The 17,823-nt window shown below is 33.5% G+C and overlaps 1 protein-coding gene across 1 annotated transcript in view; it reads right to left on the reverse strand.

Moving 5' to 3' along the window:
• KIF6 (kinesin family member 6) overlaps positions 1-17,823 on the reverse strand; it is a 149,702-nt gene that overhangs the window by 81,950 nt on the left and 49,929 nt on the right. Inside the window, exons 11-13 of the mRNA XM_077781856.1 lie at positions 7,464-7,569; positions 6,487-6,613; positions 4,241-4,453 (exon numbers count right to left, since the gene is read on the reverse strand). Of these exons, the coding sequence (XP_077637982.1) occupies positions 4,241-4,453; positions 6,487-6,613; positions 7,464-7,569 (446 nt within the window). The remainder of the gene's footprint in view (positions 1-4,240; positions 4,454-6,486; positions 6,614-7,463; positions 7,570-17,823) is intronic.

Consider the following 17,823-nt stretch of genomic DNA (forward strand, 5'->3'; position numbering starts at 1 on the left):
ATAAACTAAATCCAAAATGAGAAGTACAGAAGTGCTGTAATGCAATAAAAGTAAAATACAATACAATATTTATCACTTTACCATCTGATGAAGTTTGATTTTTTCTTGTTTTGCTAGACTCATTCATTCTCTGATTTATCCTGAAACTACTAATTTATTATTGACTCAACTCCTAAGGAAGATTATATGTAATTCTACAATTATATGTCTAGAAGGTATGAATTATTAACACAAATAAAACTGAAGTAGATACTTTATGATGAACTAAATTATTATATTAAAAGCAATATTGTTGAAGCATTTGTAATGTTCAGGTTATTATGCCAAAAACTTATCTTTGCATTTTCTGGAATATTAATCTGAAACATAATTTAAATGAATAGCCAGTTATGTCAGTTTCAGATTCATAAAAGATATTATGATTCAATAGCAACAGTAGCTACTATGTCAGATTATTTCACTCACTCTCCCTCATATAGTTATGGATTTATAATTTAGAGCTCTCTGTGATGGACAATTAAAAGGCAAGTTATTTCATTTTACAGTGTAACACTTGCACTAAGATACCAAGTTTTGGTTTGTTTACTGTGTTATGCCTCTGACTTGACAAAATTACAGCAGCAGGCAGTTTTTGCTGCTTCCAGGCAGCCTGCCTGCCATCCATTCCTTCCTAAAAGGTCTTCTGGGATCCAAGAAAAAGAAATTTGACAGCATGTAAACTGGTATCACTTTTAACTAATGTAGAATTCAATGCTATGTGACCCAACATCAGCAGAGAAAGCTAGGGCATTACTAGAACACTGCATTTGCATATTCGTCTGCTGTAGCTGTCAATAATAGCGTAATCCAGACTTTGACACAAACTGAAAAAAGCACAATACAAAACAACAATGACCCACATGTCCAATTTCAACTGTTTTTAGTTAGGTCTCCAGTGGTATCAAACCTCATGTTCAACAGTGTCACTTTAACTAGTGACATTATTTCAAATATGATATTCAATCAAGCAGCTAAAGACATACCTGTTCAGAAAAAGTACCTTTCAACATTAAATCAGACACAGGCAAAGAGAGCTATGGTTGCTCAGCATGGAGAAGAGAATGATCCAGGGAGATCTCATTGTGTCTTTCCATTATCTAAAGGGGCTTATAAAAAGGAGGGAGGGACTTTTGATATGGACAGGTAGTGACAGGATAAAGAGCAATGGTTTTAAACTGAAAGACAGTGTGTTTAGAATACATGTTATGAACAGATTCTTCACTCAGAGGGTGGTGAGTCACTGGCACAGCTGCCAAGAGAAGTTGTGGATGCCCCATCCCTGGAAATGTTCAAGGCCAGCTTGGATGGGGCCATGAGCAACCTGGTCTAGTGAGTGGCATTCCTGACCATGGCAGGGGGTTTGAGTACCCTTACATAACAAAAAAAAAATCTATAATTCCATAGAATAAACTCTTTAAAACTTAGTATTATCAGCTGATAATATTATATAATGGTGCCCAAAACCTATGTGGAAATTAAATTTGGGTGTTAGGTTTTGTTAATCCTGGAATCTGTACTGCCATTAAAGGCTTCTCTTTAGAGTTTCAGGAATACACATGGTGGGGAAAAGGCAGAGTGTACAGGAAGGTAAATAATACCATATGTCAAACCTTTGAAGATTTTTTTATATTTACTCAGTTTCTTCTGAAAAGACCATGCACATTCAATACAGGATTGACTTAAAATGAGATAAATTACAGCTGTACCTGTAAAACATTAACCATTGTAGGAGTCACTACTCATTTACCTTCAAAGTCAGCCTGCTGAGGGACAAATTTGGACCAGAAATTGTTTTACTGCTGTGATGAGATCAAGATAAATTTCCTGTTATCACAGATTATTACATCAAGCTCAGCAGTGAAATAGTATTACTGCCTTTCTCCTACTTCGAGAAATGTCTGGATAGGATAAACAAGAAACCTGGATACACATATCTTTCAATGTAGATATGGTCCTAGATCTAGGAAAAAATGGTAAGAATGTTATTCTATCACAGAATGGTAAAGATCTGCTTTTGGGCAAGCAAATGTAAAGCTACCCAATAAATCAACTGCAAAATAAATGAATGGCTTTAAATATTTTTAACAAATTATTAGATAGGCATTCCAACAATTATTTTGTTAAACTAACTATTTTTTCCTATCCTTTCTTTTGATTTCCTAATTTAATTTTCAGGATAAGGAAATGAGATAGGAAAATGGAAAACACGTTAGAGACACTAGAAATACTAGAAATGTTATATTGCAATAAATCAGGCTGATAGCAGTTTTGAGAGTACAGAATTAAATAAAAAGAATAGTTAATTGTTCAAATAGTTAGCATACCATATAGCCTTCATGCTGTAAATTGAAATCTTCATAAACAATGTAAAGGATGCAAAGGGTTTAAATGATGAAGAATAGCTTTAATACTACATGAAAGCTTCTACCTGGGAGTTTGACTCTGGCTCAGGCCCAAGACCTTTCACAATCTTTAGTGAATTCTTAAAGCCTATAGAAAAAATAGCATAGATAGATAGATAGATAGATAGATAGATAGATAGATAGATAGATAGTTCAGATGGATTTTGAAATGGATAGACAATTTTACAGTGATGCACATCATTCAGGCTTTCAATAGATGAAAAATGAGGCTCTGTGCTTGAGATAGAACGACGCTTCATCCAAACTTAGCAAAGGACCACAAAATAGCTTGGATTGCAAGGGACCTTGAAGATGATCAAGTTCAAACCTCCCAGCCAAGAGCAGGGACATCTTCCACTTGATCAAGCTGCTCAGGGCCCCATCCAGCCTGGCCAGCACAGAGTGCAGGTGATAAGGTTCTACAGCCAGTCAATTTGAACTGACATTCTCAAACTTCCTACTTTACATTCAAAGAAAACTTATAGAACATACCTACACTATGTTTATAAAAATTTATCAATATTAAGAATTTGCTGATGCTTATGAGGGTTTTTTTTAAAGACTGAAGAATAAATGCCACTGTATAAAAGATGCAATTATACTAGCAATTTGTTGATAAAATATAGCTATTATTTGCTGGCATGTTTCTGAGGTATTGAAGAGATTTCTGTTATAAGGACATAATTATATTTACTTTATACTATTGTGACACCAAACGAAATAAATTCTTCCGATAAAATGAGAAGGGTGGTAAATAGGAAAAGTAGAAGGCAAAGGGAATTCCTCAGTAGCTGAGCAACCAAAACAAAACTACAAGTGCGAAAACTAGTTCAATTGCAATGTAATTTTAGAAGACAATTGACAACCTTACATAATTTAAGAACTCCATTCCCACTAGTACTCTAGCAAAATATAAGTTTCTACTTGCCAGCTGCCGTGTCTGAGTTTCACGTTGAAAACTCTTTTCTTTCAGCAAGCCACCCCCCAAATGCATAAAAAGTATACAATAATACAAATCATGAATATGTAATAGTCATATGTAATAATCTAGGATGAGCTATGTTCTTTACTAACAAAACCATAAGCACTTCTAGAACCTGTTGACACCAAAAAAAATCTTTTTATTTGAACAATTAAACTAGAAAATGAAGAAAACATGAAACCATGCAAGAAAAATCTATCTACATTTATTAGAAGATTTTTTTAATGTGGATTTTGAAATTAACAACTTGCAAGAATATTGTTACCTATTTTCATAAATAGCTGGCTCAAATGATGGAAGGAAAGAAAAGTGCAATGCTCCACACTTAATCCTTTTCAAATAACTACTATAAAAACTGCCCTACTTATGCAATCCATGCTAACTGGTCAATATTATTTCAATTGTTTGAGTTGTTTCTACAATGATTTAAACATGAACTTAAATCCTGTAATATCACTTATATGGATAAATTGAAATGGATCTTCCAGGGGAAAAATATTATTTCCTTATATTTCATAATGAATTATGCTCATTCACCCATTTTTTTCTGTGAAGTTACTGAAAGAAACAAGGGCCTGCAACTGAATTTATACTATGGTTCCATAGGGTTGTTCAACAGAGTATTTACAGAAGTTTGTAAAAGCCATCAGCACCTTAGAAGCCTTTAAATTTAAAACCCTGCATTTGTAGATATAGAATTAGCACAATATTACTGGTAATGAAAATAAAGCTTCCTTGTTTTGTTCACATTTGAAGGATATACTGTAAATCATATTGGAATGATCCAATGACTGTTCACATAATTAATTACACTAACCTGTTGCTCTGGAAAGAAAAGGTAGTCTGGAAATGGAAGAGCTCAAAACTTTTGCCTCTTTCAGACTAAAACACTTAGATGGACTCTGATTTTCTTCCAAGCTCATAGAAGAAGACTGCTCCAAGGCTGTAGAACCAGCAGAGGTGGCATTAAGCTGGGAAAGAGCATCTCGTGCTTTCTTTTTTTCTTTTTTTAGCATAGTTACCAGAATGTCTGCAAAATATATTAAGGATTTTTTTCTTAAAGCAACTGCCATCATTGTTTGTCCATAAGCTTTTTCTTTCCCCCCCAGGGTGAAACAGTTCACATTATGGAAGCATATGTGTGAATGTGAAAATAAAGTTGGGCATATTCTTTGTGATTACTTTCATCCACCTCAGTTTTTCCAAACAGTAGATTAGTTCTGTACTAAAACAACAAAGTCACACATTGATCTCAATGGCTGCTCCCATTCAATGAACTCCTGATAAAAGCATTTACAGACAAACGGGATCTTATTGTCATGGTGGTAGTCCCTTTTCATTTTTTAAATTCTGTAATAAAAAAACTTGCAAACAAAAGAAAAAACATCTTAATTTACAGGTAGCCTTGCAAGTATATCCCATCTGTAAACTTTTAACAAAAGGTTCACTAAAATTCCAAAAAAAGTTTTTAGGAAGTTTCTTGCAATGACACTGTGATTTGGAAGTTTCTTCCAATAACACTGTGAATTTACTGGAAGTTTATTAGATATAAATACATTTTGCCTAACATCTTATAGAGGACATATAATGGAAATCCTGCATGCATTCTATTAGGAACACTGAAGTCCCTGTGATATATTTTTTATAGGTACTCTTTTTGATCCTAATTAATCTTCTTAATGAACAGCAGAAATTCTAAGTAGTCTTTGGGGAATATTATTAACTAGACCAGGTAATAATAATAATAAAATACTTTCCAATTCAGTTTTTATGACAGCTTCTAGCTACTGTAGGCAAGAGGGAACTCATAGTTTATTCAACAGCTTCCATACTTCCCACCACATTAGACATGTTATTAATGTTCTAGCGATGATGTGCTGTCGCTAACTATTGCAGACTCCCTAAATTGGTCTTGTGTCTTCAAAGTCTTCCTATATTCTTTCCATTTAACTCTTACATGGGTTTGAACAAGTTTTCTCCTTTTACTTCTGTGAACAAAGCTGTATAAATCTGTTGAGCACAAGTGCATTTGATAGAGATATTTTGCTTTTTTTCTCATACTAATGAAGTAATTCATTTCAGGAGGAAATGTTTCTGGGAATTCAGATATTAAATATACATTTAAAAAATTGAATATTTTTTTGAAAGAAATGAGTTAGTGTTTTAGCTAAATTTATTTGAAACTGCATTGTGTTTTTACACAATCTTATCATTGTGAAAGAGCAGAAATGAGGAAGCTTTCATGCCACCTCAGTTCAGATAGGTAACATGCTACATCCCAGTTAAAAATGCCATTCTCATTTGACATATAAAACTGAGCTGGAATTGTTGAGCACAAAGAATGCAACTGGCTTTGCTCTTTACTAATAACTGTGAGAAAACCCCCTGTTACCTTTACATTAAACAACCCCATATTTTAATTTCTCTGCCATATTGCAAATTTGAGTAGCCAAAAGCTGGGGCTGAAGTGGCTGTGGTTTGCCCACAGGTCTGCCAACCTGCTAAAAATACCTCCCACCCATCGTGCTGCAGTGCAGCTACTCGTGTTTCCTATGAGGCAGTGAAATGGACAAAACACGCCTGAGCAGCTCAGCACTTTTATGTGCAAAAAGATATAAATTTAAATGTAAAAAGTACAAGTTTTATATTTGTTCTAAAGGCAAATTGCCCAGTAGTCCCCAAAGCAACACTTCATTTGGCTAAAAATAACACATACAGGAAATTCAATTCTTTGTAAGGTAATAGATTGGTCCTTCTATAGCATCAGAGTTTCCCCCTCTGAAACGTAATTTAATTTGCTTGTGGAGAATGTTTTAGGTGTGGACTGATCACAATATTTGGTTATTGGCTGGGCCATTCTAAAGCTAAGTAGTGCTTGGATGTAGGATTTTGATTTTGGTAAAAACAGAAAGAGAAGCAGGCGCAAAGCAGAAGTCCTGTCACATAAAAGCTGGGAATTGAGTATTTCCTTTAGCACAGTACAGCCTCTCTCACACAAAGAAACAGGGCTGTAAGTAAGATCATGTCAAACTCAAATAATACTTTTTCCCCCACAAAGGATACTGATTTCATTGTCTCTTTGTTGCAGAAGTCCTTTCAGTTTTTCCAGTTCTTCGCTATTGTTTTTTTCTTCAGAGATGTCTTGTGAGAGCAGTTTATTACCTGAAGTCATTGGATGATTTATAATTTGCTATAAAGAGAAACAAAAAAAGCACACCCCTTTAACTTTCCCTCTAGCTCTGTATTCTATTCTGAGAGTCTAGCTCTAGTAAGACAAGTAAAACCTTTCTATACTCTTGGCAGAAAAAAAATCATGCCATAGTTGACTGTCAAATTATATCCATTGTATCAAGAATGAAACAAATTGTATTTTTTAATCTTTATTAGCAAGGGTGCAATTTATTTTACTTTTTCTACATATAAACTCCAGTGTTCTCTAGTATCACAGAAATTTCAGTATTAAAAATATAATTAAAAACCAATTATTTAAGGACAATAAATTAAAATCAGGAATGTATACACTATTATATTAGAAAAACTATATCGCAAAATACAGAAAAGTATTATCTTCTATAATTTCAGAATTGTCAAATGCTTCTTGTTTTCTCAATGATTCAGAAGGTCTTGCAACACTATCAGAGGAATTAAAGTGATAGATAAAGGGATATAGCTTTTTTAACCTACATTTTTACCTCTTTCAACATAGTTTGTCCAAAATAAACCCTCAGTAATGCTGGAAATACAGATGAGAACATCTCTCCATATAAAACCAACTTGTCTTGGTTCCAGTAACTTCCAGTGCTCTTACAATTCACTGCATGCTGAGATCCTTGCTGATGTTTTCACAAAATGCTGCTGAATTTTCCCAGCTAAATTTAAGTTTTCTATGAGCCCTCCACACTATTTAAAGTTCAGATGCCTTACCCTTTTCCCATACCTCTCAACTGCACTGAATTTCTTTTAGCACTTTTCAATCATGAATATTTCCAAGTTATTTTCAGAATGCCAGCCGCACTTTCATCTCTTTTTTAAAAAAATACCTTCATATGAACAAAGGAATACTTGATCTTCCGCATGTCAGCACCAACATCCAGAGAGCTATCAGGATCATTATCTTTGAGAAATGTTTCAATTAACTCATCCAACCTGGAAATAACATTTTTAAGAGAATAAAAAAAAAAATTACAAACAATCAGACAACTTTGCAAAGTGGCATGTTAAATACAATATGAAATGTACCAAGCTGTCAGATATTAATAGGCTATTTTTCTTCAAGGTCCATGCACTTGAAATGTATTTTTGTTCTGATTAATGAAACCTAGATTTGATACTGAAGATTCTACAACTGCATATCTGAACATAATGGCACATGCTAAGGAATAGTTCTAAGACTAAAAGCATCTTAGAAGTAATCTTTTCTTTTTCTTGTTTAATTTGTAACCTTTTGCTCTTCTGCTATCTCATAATTAAAAAGACTTAAAACCTGCTCTCTCAGAAGACTAGACTTTAAGAGATTTTGGGCATAGGATTTGTTACTATATATGATTATTTGTGCAAAAGAAAAATCTACTTCTTTTTCTACTACAATAGTCAGCAGATACCATAGCTTTCATGCATAAATGACCTGCTCCAATCACCAAGTAAGGTAAACTATCTTTTAGTGCAGATATTTATACACTTCTCAAAGACCTACTGTTCTTCTGAGGAATGAAATGTAATTAGCATTTTATTCTCTTCCATTCTTTACAAACAACTGACCAAATCTTCATTAGGGAGAAGCAGTTCAGTAATTCAGTCTTCATATGACAACCTGACAGAGAAGCACCCTTTTTATTTATCAAAACCAAATTATCAGACCAGAAAACTACACAGGCATAATATACCACGTTTTGGGCCAGATGCCACATCTCTACAGATAGAGTCAGACTTCCACTTACATGCTGTCAACATCTTTCCAGGTCTTGTATTTCAGGATGCATTGAAGTTCATTCTCAAGACAAAGGGAAGAGGATTTCTAAGCCCAAACTAGACTTTTAACCTATTTACTAAGGTATATTTCAGGGGAACTGCAAGTGCAAATTCAAACTCCATCAACTGGGTTCAGATTAATGGCTTCCTTGTTCCTGACAAATGCTATTTGAATTATTGAATAGGCAAATGGTGGGCAACAATGATAAGCATATGCCCTGTAAAGCATTCTTTTATAATTTTAAATGTTTATTTTGGTTATTATCCTCAGATGATGAACTTAAATTCTGTGCCAGGGAACCTAAAGTAGCTGCATCAAGTACCCAGCTGCCCAAGATGGGCAAGAGTTCATCTCTGGACCTAGTGTTTCTTTTGGACTAGTTTTGTTCAGCTTCCCACTAAATATGCAAGTCTTCTGAATGTCACTTCCTACTCATTTATCCTCTTCAGTTACAGGACTGGGAATCTTGTTGCCATTTTATTATTGGAATCACTTTGTTGTAACAATATAGAAAAATTGTAGGCATTATAATATCAAGCATTCAAAGCTGACCCTAGAGTAGGCCTTGTGGTATTTCCCTGCTTCTGAAGACTTCCCTCACTGAAATTCTTCACATTACAGTAACAGGAAATCCCTGCTCGAGAGTGAAACAGTAACATGCATGACAACCAGAAAAAAACCCAACATTATTTTCAGGAGATATATAGCTGAAAATCAGTAGCTTCAAGGCTGGAATGGAAATTGGAAAACATAACAGAAAATTTTAATATTTATCCCCTCTAGAGACAACAAAGTGGCAATACTCAGAACAGAAGAAAAAGGAAACAAGAGGGTTAGTTTCAAACTTTGCTCTACCATTTTCATCATTTCACTTAAATAACAAGACATATATGTTCCATATTCCACTCATCGAATGTCCAAAATTCACAACATCTGAATTTATAGGACAGTCCCTGAAGTCAATGTGAGTTGTACATGTGGAGAGTCTGAAGCAGAGGATATTTAAAGAGAAATATTAACTACAGAAGTATTATTGGCATTGAGTTGCTTCTCAACTGAAGAGATAACAAAATTTACTCAGTAAAAAGAAACCAAACTTTTACTTGTTGCTACATGATTTTTCACAGCATTAAGTGTACAACAGAACAGAAGCCAAAAGTACAAAGTTACTCATATTCTCTGCAGACACACTAAGCACAAAGTGCAGGAGAATTAATCCTTCATCCATGGAGGCAAGCATTTGCATAAGCACTGGGAAAAGAGAGGCATTTATACTATTAACAAGAATATGATTGTGATTACACAGACACAGAGTAAGTCAGTATTTGTCTCTATTTTAAGCACCTTATTGGTTTCGGTAAGAGGAAACAAGTCAAAACTTATTTTTGATAATTAGATTCTCTAGACTGACTATATGAAATCATCTACAAAAATGGGCCTTTACCTTGAAGTATAAATTATGAAGGAGATGTTTTAACCTTTCAAAGATTATCTGGTTGCCAGGGATTTACCCATACTCAGATTACAACAGATTTAGCGTATGGGAATCAATCAAAAAAATTGCCCTAACTTGTATAATTACAATTACTATAATATGAAAATATTTCAAGAGAAAGATAAAGAATATATAATTTATGAAACATAATGCTCTATTTTTTGAAATTATTTTTCCAGTCAAGCTCCATTTGTTGAGTGCAACAAACAAGATGTAGTTACAGATATAAACTTATTTCCTCTCTATGATGTTACCTTTTCTGAATTCTTGAAAAAACACAACAGTGCAACACATTTTTTGATTTCCAAGTATTACATAAAAGTCAAAAGAGATCTGAGCACCAAAAGAATGAGTCAAATCTAAATTAGCACACTGCAAATTTGAAGTTATAAACCAATTCAGCCTCTTTTCTAGTTGTAGGAAACCCTAGATTGTCAGTGTATTTTTAGATAAATTTTCAATATTTCATCATTAAGAATTAGAACAAGAAAAGGAAAAGACCATTCAAGTGTAAATGTTATGGATAAAACAAAACTAAAAATAAATAAAGAAAACCAGCCATGCAAATCTCCATCAATTTTAGCAAAAGAAATCACTGCCTCCCTCATTCTTTTAGGTTTCCATGTAAAAAACATCAGAACTCTTTCTAAAATAAACACAGTCTGACAACACACTGGACATTCTGGGACTTCTTCCAGAAAACCGAAGCACTAAACAAAGGTACAAAATAAACAATGAAATACAATTGCAACTTGAAGACTCTCTTCTCAATGAGTAGATCTTAGTAACCATCTTCTGTTTAAGTGATTTAGCAGCTCAAAGACTGTCAAAATAAGATGAATTTATACAGTTCAGATCTTCAGTTTTAAAAATTAAGAATAGACAATGCTACTTTATTTCCAGAAACATTCACAAGATTAATCAAGGATACTATAAACAAATGAAAGGCAAGGGGAAAAAATACAGAAGAGAATAAGAATAAAAAGGAATACTGGCTGTACATCTACCTTTCCCTAGCATATATTAGACAAGGTATATCTGTTTGCTAGGTGACACAGAAACTAATGACAGTAGAATTTACAAGATGAATATCCTTCTAGCTTCTCATATTCCAGACAAAAACAGTTTACTATTTATCTCTAAATACTCCATAAAGTTAAATATATAGAATATATGAAAACTAGAGAACAAAATTATATAAAATAGGGCTGTGAAAGATTTATAAAATTCATATAGGTCACCTACAGTTACATGTCTAGAACATTCTTTCTGGTCAAAACCATGCACAGGCTGTAGTCATCCTCCAATAGGGAGACAGTGAGAAAAAAGGTTTTTGGAAATAAAGGAGAGCCAAAATAACTTTTCTTTTTCATTCTCTTACTTTCAAGAGATGGATAATATAATTCTCCTTAGAAATAATAGCATTCTTCTGAGATAGTCACCTATATTTGTTCCTTAGTTTTCTACAAGGAGCATGCACATTGAACTGTTTTTCTCAAAGACTCTTGCAAGAAAATGTCAGCAAGAATTGAACCAGAAGAACAGATTAAATATCCCAACACTGAACAAAGTAGGATCTAGCTGTTCAAGAGTAGCAAGAAACTCACAGAGACCAAGAAGTCCAGAGAACTTTCCAGCAAATCTTGCTTTACTGGCCTATTCAGAGGCATGGGTAAGTGGCAGAACAAAGTTAATATGAAAACATGAGGCAAAATAAAATCATTCTCTTTCTAAAGGACCATTTTTCAACTTAGTTATAGTAAAATAGCAAAAAGGCATAGGAAATAAAGTATTTTTAGTCATCTTTTGTGGCTAAGCCATGAGACTGTAAGCCTAGTTAGTATGTCCTACTTTCTGTAAGAGCTGTGAACTAGTTTCTTTCAAAAAGGCCTGAACAATTAATCCTTATATTAACTTATGCTTTTATGCTGAGGATAATGGTCAACATTTTCATGTCCTCTCAAACCAGAAATTAGGAAATAAAGCTGCCCAAATAAGGGTATTTTGATTATGACTTGCTAAAGGAAAGAGCATGCTGAATATAGAATATATACCATGTTTGAAAATTTTCTATGTGACTGAGATTTTCTACTCCCCAAAACAACCCCTGCTGAACCTTAATTTCCCCATTACAAAAAATGCCAAAAGTCAATGGGAAAATAATTTAGAAAAATCATATATGTAGATTCTACAACATGATTAAGAGTGCCAAGGTAACTCATAATCTAGAGGGAAGGAAAAATGTTCAAATTCTTTGGTTCAAGCATATAATGAAAACCAGCTAGAATCAAGAAGAACAAAAAAAATCAACTAACAAACATACCAAAACCACTTTCCATAATATTGAATATATGGAACTCCTGTTTACAGTACAATATTATGTTTACTTTCTTGACTGTATTTTTGGAGATTAGCACTACAGCAGTCCTGGACCTCCCTGTTATATGAAAGATGGACTACAGAAGAAATAAATTCCTGTTTGACATTCTATTTCTGTTATAACTTATAAAAAAGCTTTGCAAGATATCAATTGTTAGCAAAAAAAAAAAAAAAAAAAAAATCCCCCAACTAAAATCAAAATTTGAGATAATCAAGCCAAAGACCTAGTAATGAAATGACACCAAAAACCTTGGAACAAATACCTATCACTCACTGGAGCAGAAAACCAGATAAAGAGATGCTCTCTGTACTATCATCTGAAGATCAACACCAGGAATTTTATATCACACTGGAGAGACCCTTATAAAAAAATATTTAGAGCTAAGAATTCACACTGCTCTGCTTTTAAAGTCAGCTTGATAAGCAAAAGCTATGATGAAAGCTGTTTAATTAACGGAAATTCAATGGAAACCTAATTATGGAGGTAGGTACAAGTGCTGAATTGAAAATTGCTAAACTCTAAACTGCTTACTTGTCACACTTAACTGCTTCAGTGGAAATATGCTATCTGTATTGGGTACTATCCTAACATAAGAGGGTCAATTTAATTTATTTAAATTTGAAGGAATTTTCTTATGCTGGTGAGTTACATCAGAAAAGGGTCCATTAATCTGAAATAGAAGTACCTAGCCACAAGGTACTTGCACTGAAATTATTAAGATAGTATTAAAAAAATCCCCAAACCTAAAAGTATATTTTACAAATACTAAAAACTCTATTTTTGTGTATAAGCAAATATTAAACTAATAATCTTTCATTTATTGTAGTTAATAACATTAGCAAGCCAGATGGTGCATTCTTCATTAGTTTTAGCTTAGTAAGGCTCTCAAAAATGTTTTGTGCTAATCAAAACTGGAACGTGGGTGATCACTGTTAATTTCACATGACAGGAAAATAAGTATCATATGAAGATGCCTCTTATAACACATGGACATCCAAAGTGATTCCCTTTTTTTTCCTTTCTCTTGTATGTTGTAAGGTAAACTACAGATCAGTAAATATTGTTTGATGCTATTAAAACAAATGAAGCATCCAAGGTAATTTTTAATAGATTTCTGTTCTTTTACTACTGCAATGCTCTTCCCTGAGAACAGCAGAGAACACTAATAAGAACAAGGTTATGATGAAGACTATTGCCAGAACCCTGCTGTATCAGAAAAAATAGTTTTCCCAACAGAAATTCTCAGAAGGATGAAGAATATGGAAGTATGAAACAAAGACCCATTTTCTGTGAAAAACAGCAGTAAACAAAGAATGGGGCTTTCTTTCCCACTGCTCATCAGAGAAAAGAAAAAAAAAAGCCAAAATCAAATAACAAAACCCCAAATAGGAGCAAAAGATTACACACATGCACAAAAGTTTTTAAGTCAATGTCAAGGGAACAGTTTTAAGTGATTTACAAGATTAATTTAAAACTAATTTTGATAGTGGCCCTTTACATTTTAACATAGTACAAAAAGGAAGGTATTACTGATCCAGGTTTGAATCATGATATCAGAATGTAAAACCACAAGCTGTGTCAAGCACAGTCCTTATGCTGATGCTTGGAAGAAAACTCACAGTAGAACAGTCATAAACAGTTGGGATGGAAATGTGTTAAACTAACACTGCTCTTTCAGTAGTGACTGTAAATCAGGCCAAGTTCTTGGTGAAGCCTTTTCCTCTTGATATCTTTTATTTTGCAAATAATGTAAACACACACTGTACTGCAGCTCAGAGACAGCTTTTACATTATTAACTTTATTTCTCTTCTGTTACTTTCCACTTCAGAAATTCTTCTTTAATGAAGACTGCTTACTGACTAGACTGCACATAAATCACAGAAGCTTTCCGCCCACATTTCATGGAATTCAGATTCCATGCAATTTTTCTGATAGCACAGCTTCAGAATGATTAACTGAGCACTGTACTACTTCACTTTCACCCATTCACTAAAATAACATGCACCTACATTTTTTTCTAAAAATCTGCTTCTGAATCAGTCATTTGTTTGGATAAACCAGGATGCAAATGACACAGCTGAAATGCATCAGAAAAGCACTCCCAGCCAGCTGAGTATGTTTTTAAAGTTTGGAGCTCTCAATAGCTTGCAGGATGCACAGTCTCAAAACACAGATTTGGAAGGACTTGTTTTGACCTTGCTTTATGTGCCATGATTCATTCCTGAGAGAACTTGCCTTTTAACCCCTGATCACTGACATTGTATGTTATGTATCAAAATTAAGTTCACTTAAATAACTATTAATATGGTGTGTCAGTTGTGAACTCTGTCATGAGCAAAAAATCTAAGTTTATGAAAACTGGTTGCTAACTAGGCAACTAATGCAGAACTTGTGGTAATTAGAGTGTTTTAATTAAACAAGTTTTTTACCTTGACTTTACAATAGTTCTCATATTGGTAATATAATTGGTATCAATTTGTTTTAAAATATATTCATTCCAAAAATTATCATTGTGTTTAATAATGATGTCTATATTATTTAAAAAGGAATGCCACATCTCTACAAGTTTTATGAATCCATTGAACTAAAAAATGCATGATAGTGAAAGCAGAGCCACCATGACATTTAAGAACAGCTAACTTGCAGCTATGCTAGCTTCAAGTGTGCATCAGCATGGGAAGACCATGGAGATTCAAAGTAGTGGATTTTATGAATGCTGTGGAAGATAAGGGAAAAAAGTAAAGGTATTTCCAGGCACTGTTGTAAATGAAATGACAGAAGGTAAAAGTACACAGAATACTTCCAGCTTGCCCTGAGAAGAGCTGTTATACCTTACTGACAGGTAGTACACATGACAGCATAACTGGCATTTATAGAGTATTCTGTATCCAGAAATAACTGCTTAACTCCTCATTTAACCAAAGTGTGCTAACTCCTGGGTGAAATAATAATTAAGGTAACTAAATAGTGGAAGTAATTACATAAGCCTTTGTACAATTCCTTCAGTAGGCATTTCATAGAATAGTTTTATTATAGCCCTGATATAAGCTTCATTGTTTTTTTTTCAGTCTTAGACCAGGATAGTAAGTAAGAGCAGTAAGCCTTTGAGTGTCTTACATTTCTACAGTCTTGAAGATTTACACAGTTTTTAAAAATATCTATATAGTGCTCTAACAACTACATATTACAAGAGATTCTTCTGAATTAGATGGCTACCATGTGGCAAACAGATGTAAGATGAGATTCTACACAGTTGAAAAGTATTCATTTCAATGATGAAATGCACACAGCTCCAAATCTTGGTATTGGTAAGAAAAGGGGTGATTTAGACTGGACAATAATAAAACCAAGACTGGCTTATGAGGGAAAAAGGTGCCTACTGCCTGTAATTCTACACGTGCCTTTTTTTTTTTGCAGAGAAGAACATGTCAAGTATCTTGCTGAGTAGATGATTTCCTTCTTCAACAGCACTTTGTAAAAGCAACTCAAAAGCACATACAGAAAGGAATGCTACTCACTGCCAGCTAATACTTGTGGCCACAACAGTAGTTATGCTCTAATCACTGGAGTATATCTAAAAGTAGCAAGAGAAAACCAACCTTTAGTTTATCAAAATTTAAAAAAAACCCCAAAGTATCTGCAAAGTAGTAGGAAGAACTTGAAATAAAATGAAATTACATAGGACAAGCATAACAGCAATTCAAACAAGCCAAATATACTCATATGGATGAACACCAAGATAATCCTACAGTATAGAAGACCCAAGTAGTTGAAAAAACTCTGCAAAGTGTCACTTACAGGTTATTATTTATAAGCTCAAAAGAAAAAACTATCAAAAAGTATTCAAAGTTCCAAAAGATGCAAACAGATATTTACCTTCAGAAGAACTCATCAGACCAAATAGTTAATGGATTTCAGTGAGATTGAAAAAGGTTCTATGATCACTGTTGATCATATATATTTGAAAACTAGCTCGAAGATTTTTTCAAACACATAAATAATCAACAGAAGCTATGTTATGTTTTCTTCATACACCTCACTAATATAAGTTTACTTCACTATTACTGTTGAAACCATATGACATTAGATGACTCGTATAATTTTGAACACTAAAACCAGCATATAGTATATCATCTACTTCCCTCCCACCCCCATGCTGAAACAAACTTGCTATCCTTTGAAAAGAACTTTACAATCTATTATCTTGGAATAGTTTCAATCTAAAAGTTGATCAGTTTTTATAAGATTTTTCCCCCTACTTTCAGGGGCCTTAAAACAAAAAGAAGGACCACAGAAAATTATTTACACTTTAAGCATGTAACTTAGGCATGTGCAATGGGAATCTGAACTTTCTGTGCTGTTGCTACGGATTTCATAAAATGTAGGAGAAAATATGTCCTTTACAAAAATACATTGATTTAATATCATTCTAGATCAGGTATCTAAGCAAGCAGTTAATGTGAAACATCTTAAGACTACTTTATACCTAAGGTAGCTTGTTTTCTCTTTAACATTGCCTACATAGTTCAGGACAGTCAATCTGCTAACTTCTACACAGATCTATGGTCTGCAAAACTGTGTTGACAAAAGGCAAGGTGATATGCCTTTATTTCTTCCAACTTGCAAATGAAATTGAATACTAATATCAGCAAATAAGAACATTTTCTCTGCTTTGCAAAAGAAGCCATTTGTTCAACAGCTGTAACTGTTAAAGGTCTATATTGTACAAGAGTGCAATATTGTTAATACTATGATAGCATACAGATGTCACTGTGTTGAAACAGAAAAAAATGAAAGACAGAAGTAATGAGATCTCCAGAACTTGGGTAAGATGAACAATATATGACTGTCGAAGTAAAAAATAGAAGTGTCTGTAATAACATATGTATCTGAAAGAAGTAAGGTAAAGTTATTAATAAATTAAAGTGCTAAGCCAGTACTTCCGGTGCTGTTCTTAGAGATTTCCAGCTGGCAAAAGCTCTGGAAGCGTGGGTGCTCTGGAACATAGGATGTTGATTTGAAATCCTGACTTTCTGGGCATACACTGAGAATTGCTAGTGAGCTCATTTATATTATTTAAAAAAAAATCACAAATTATTCAAACAAAAAAGACTTTCTCTTTTACTTTTGGCATGCAATTCACAAAAAAAATCATTTGACGGTAATTTAATTCTATTCTAAACCATAATGCTTAAACCCGAAAGAGTAAAATTTCCTTGTATTTGGGATGTATGATGTTATTTTCTACTTTTTAAAAATAGTTCAAAGAGCTCCTTTTTAAATTTTTTTCCCCTTAAATATAAAACTAATTCTTCAGCTCAAAGAAATATTTAGATCAGCCTTTTACTGCTGAGGAAATAAAAGGTAAGATCCAAAGCAAGCAATTCAGATTTTGGAAGCATTTTACTAACGACATTCTGAACCACTTATGAAGTCTAGCTGAATTTTTTAAGCCTTGCTTTTTAGACAAATAAAATGAAACCAGAAGAATTAATTTGTGCTTAGCATTTATGAGAACTAATAAAATCAAAACTATGACACAGTAATGAAAGTGC

This window comes from Lonchura striata, chromosome 3 (genome assembly GCF_046129695.1).
Source record: "Lonchura striata isolate bLonStr1 chromosome 3, bLonStr1.mat, whole genome shotgun sequence".
NCBI classification, from domain to species: Eukaryota; Metazoa; Chordata; class Aves; order Passeriformes; family Estrildidae; genus Lonchura; species Lonchura striata.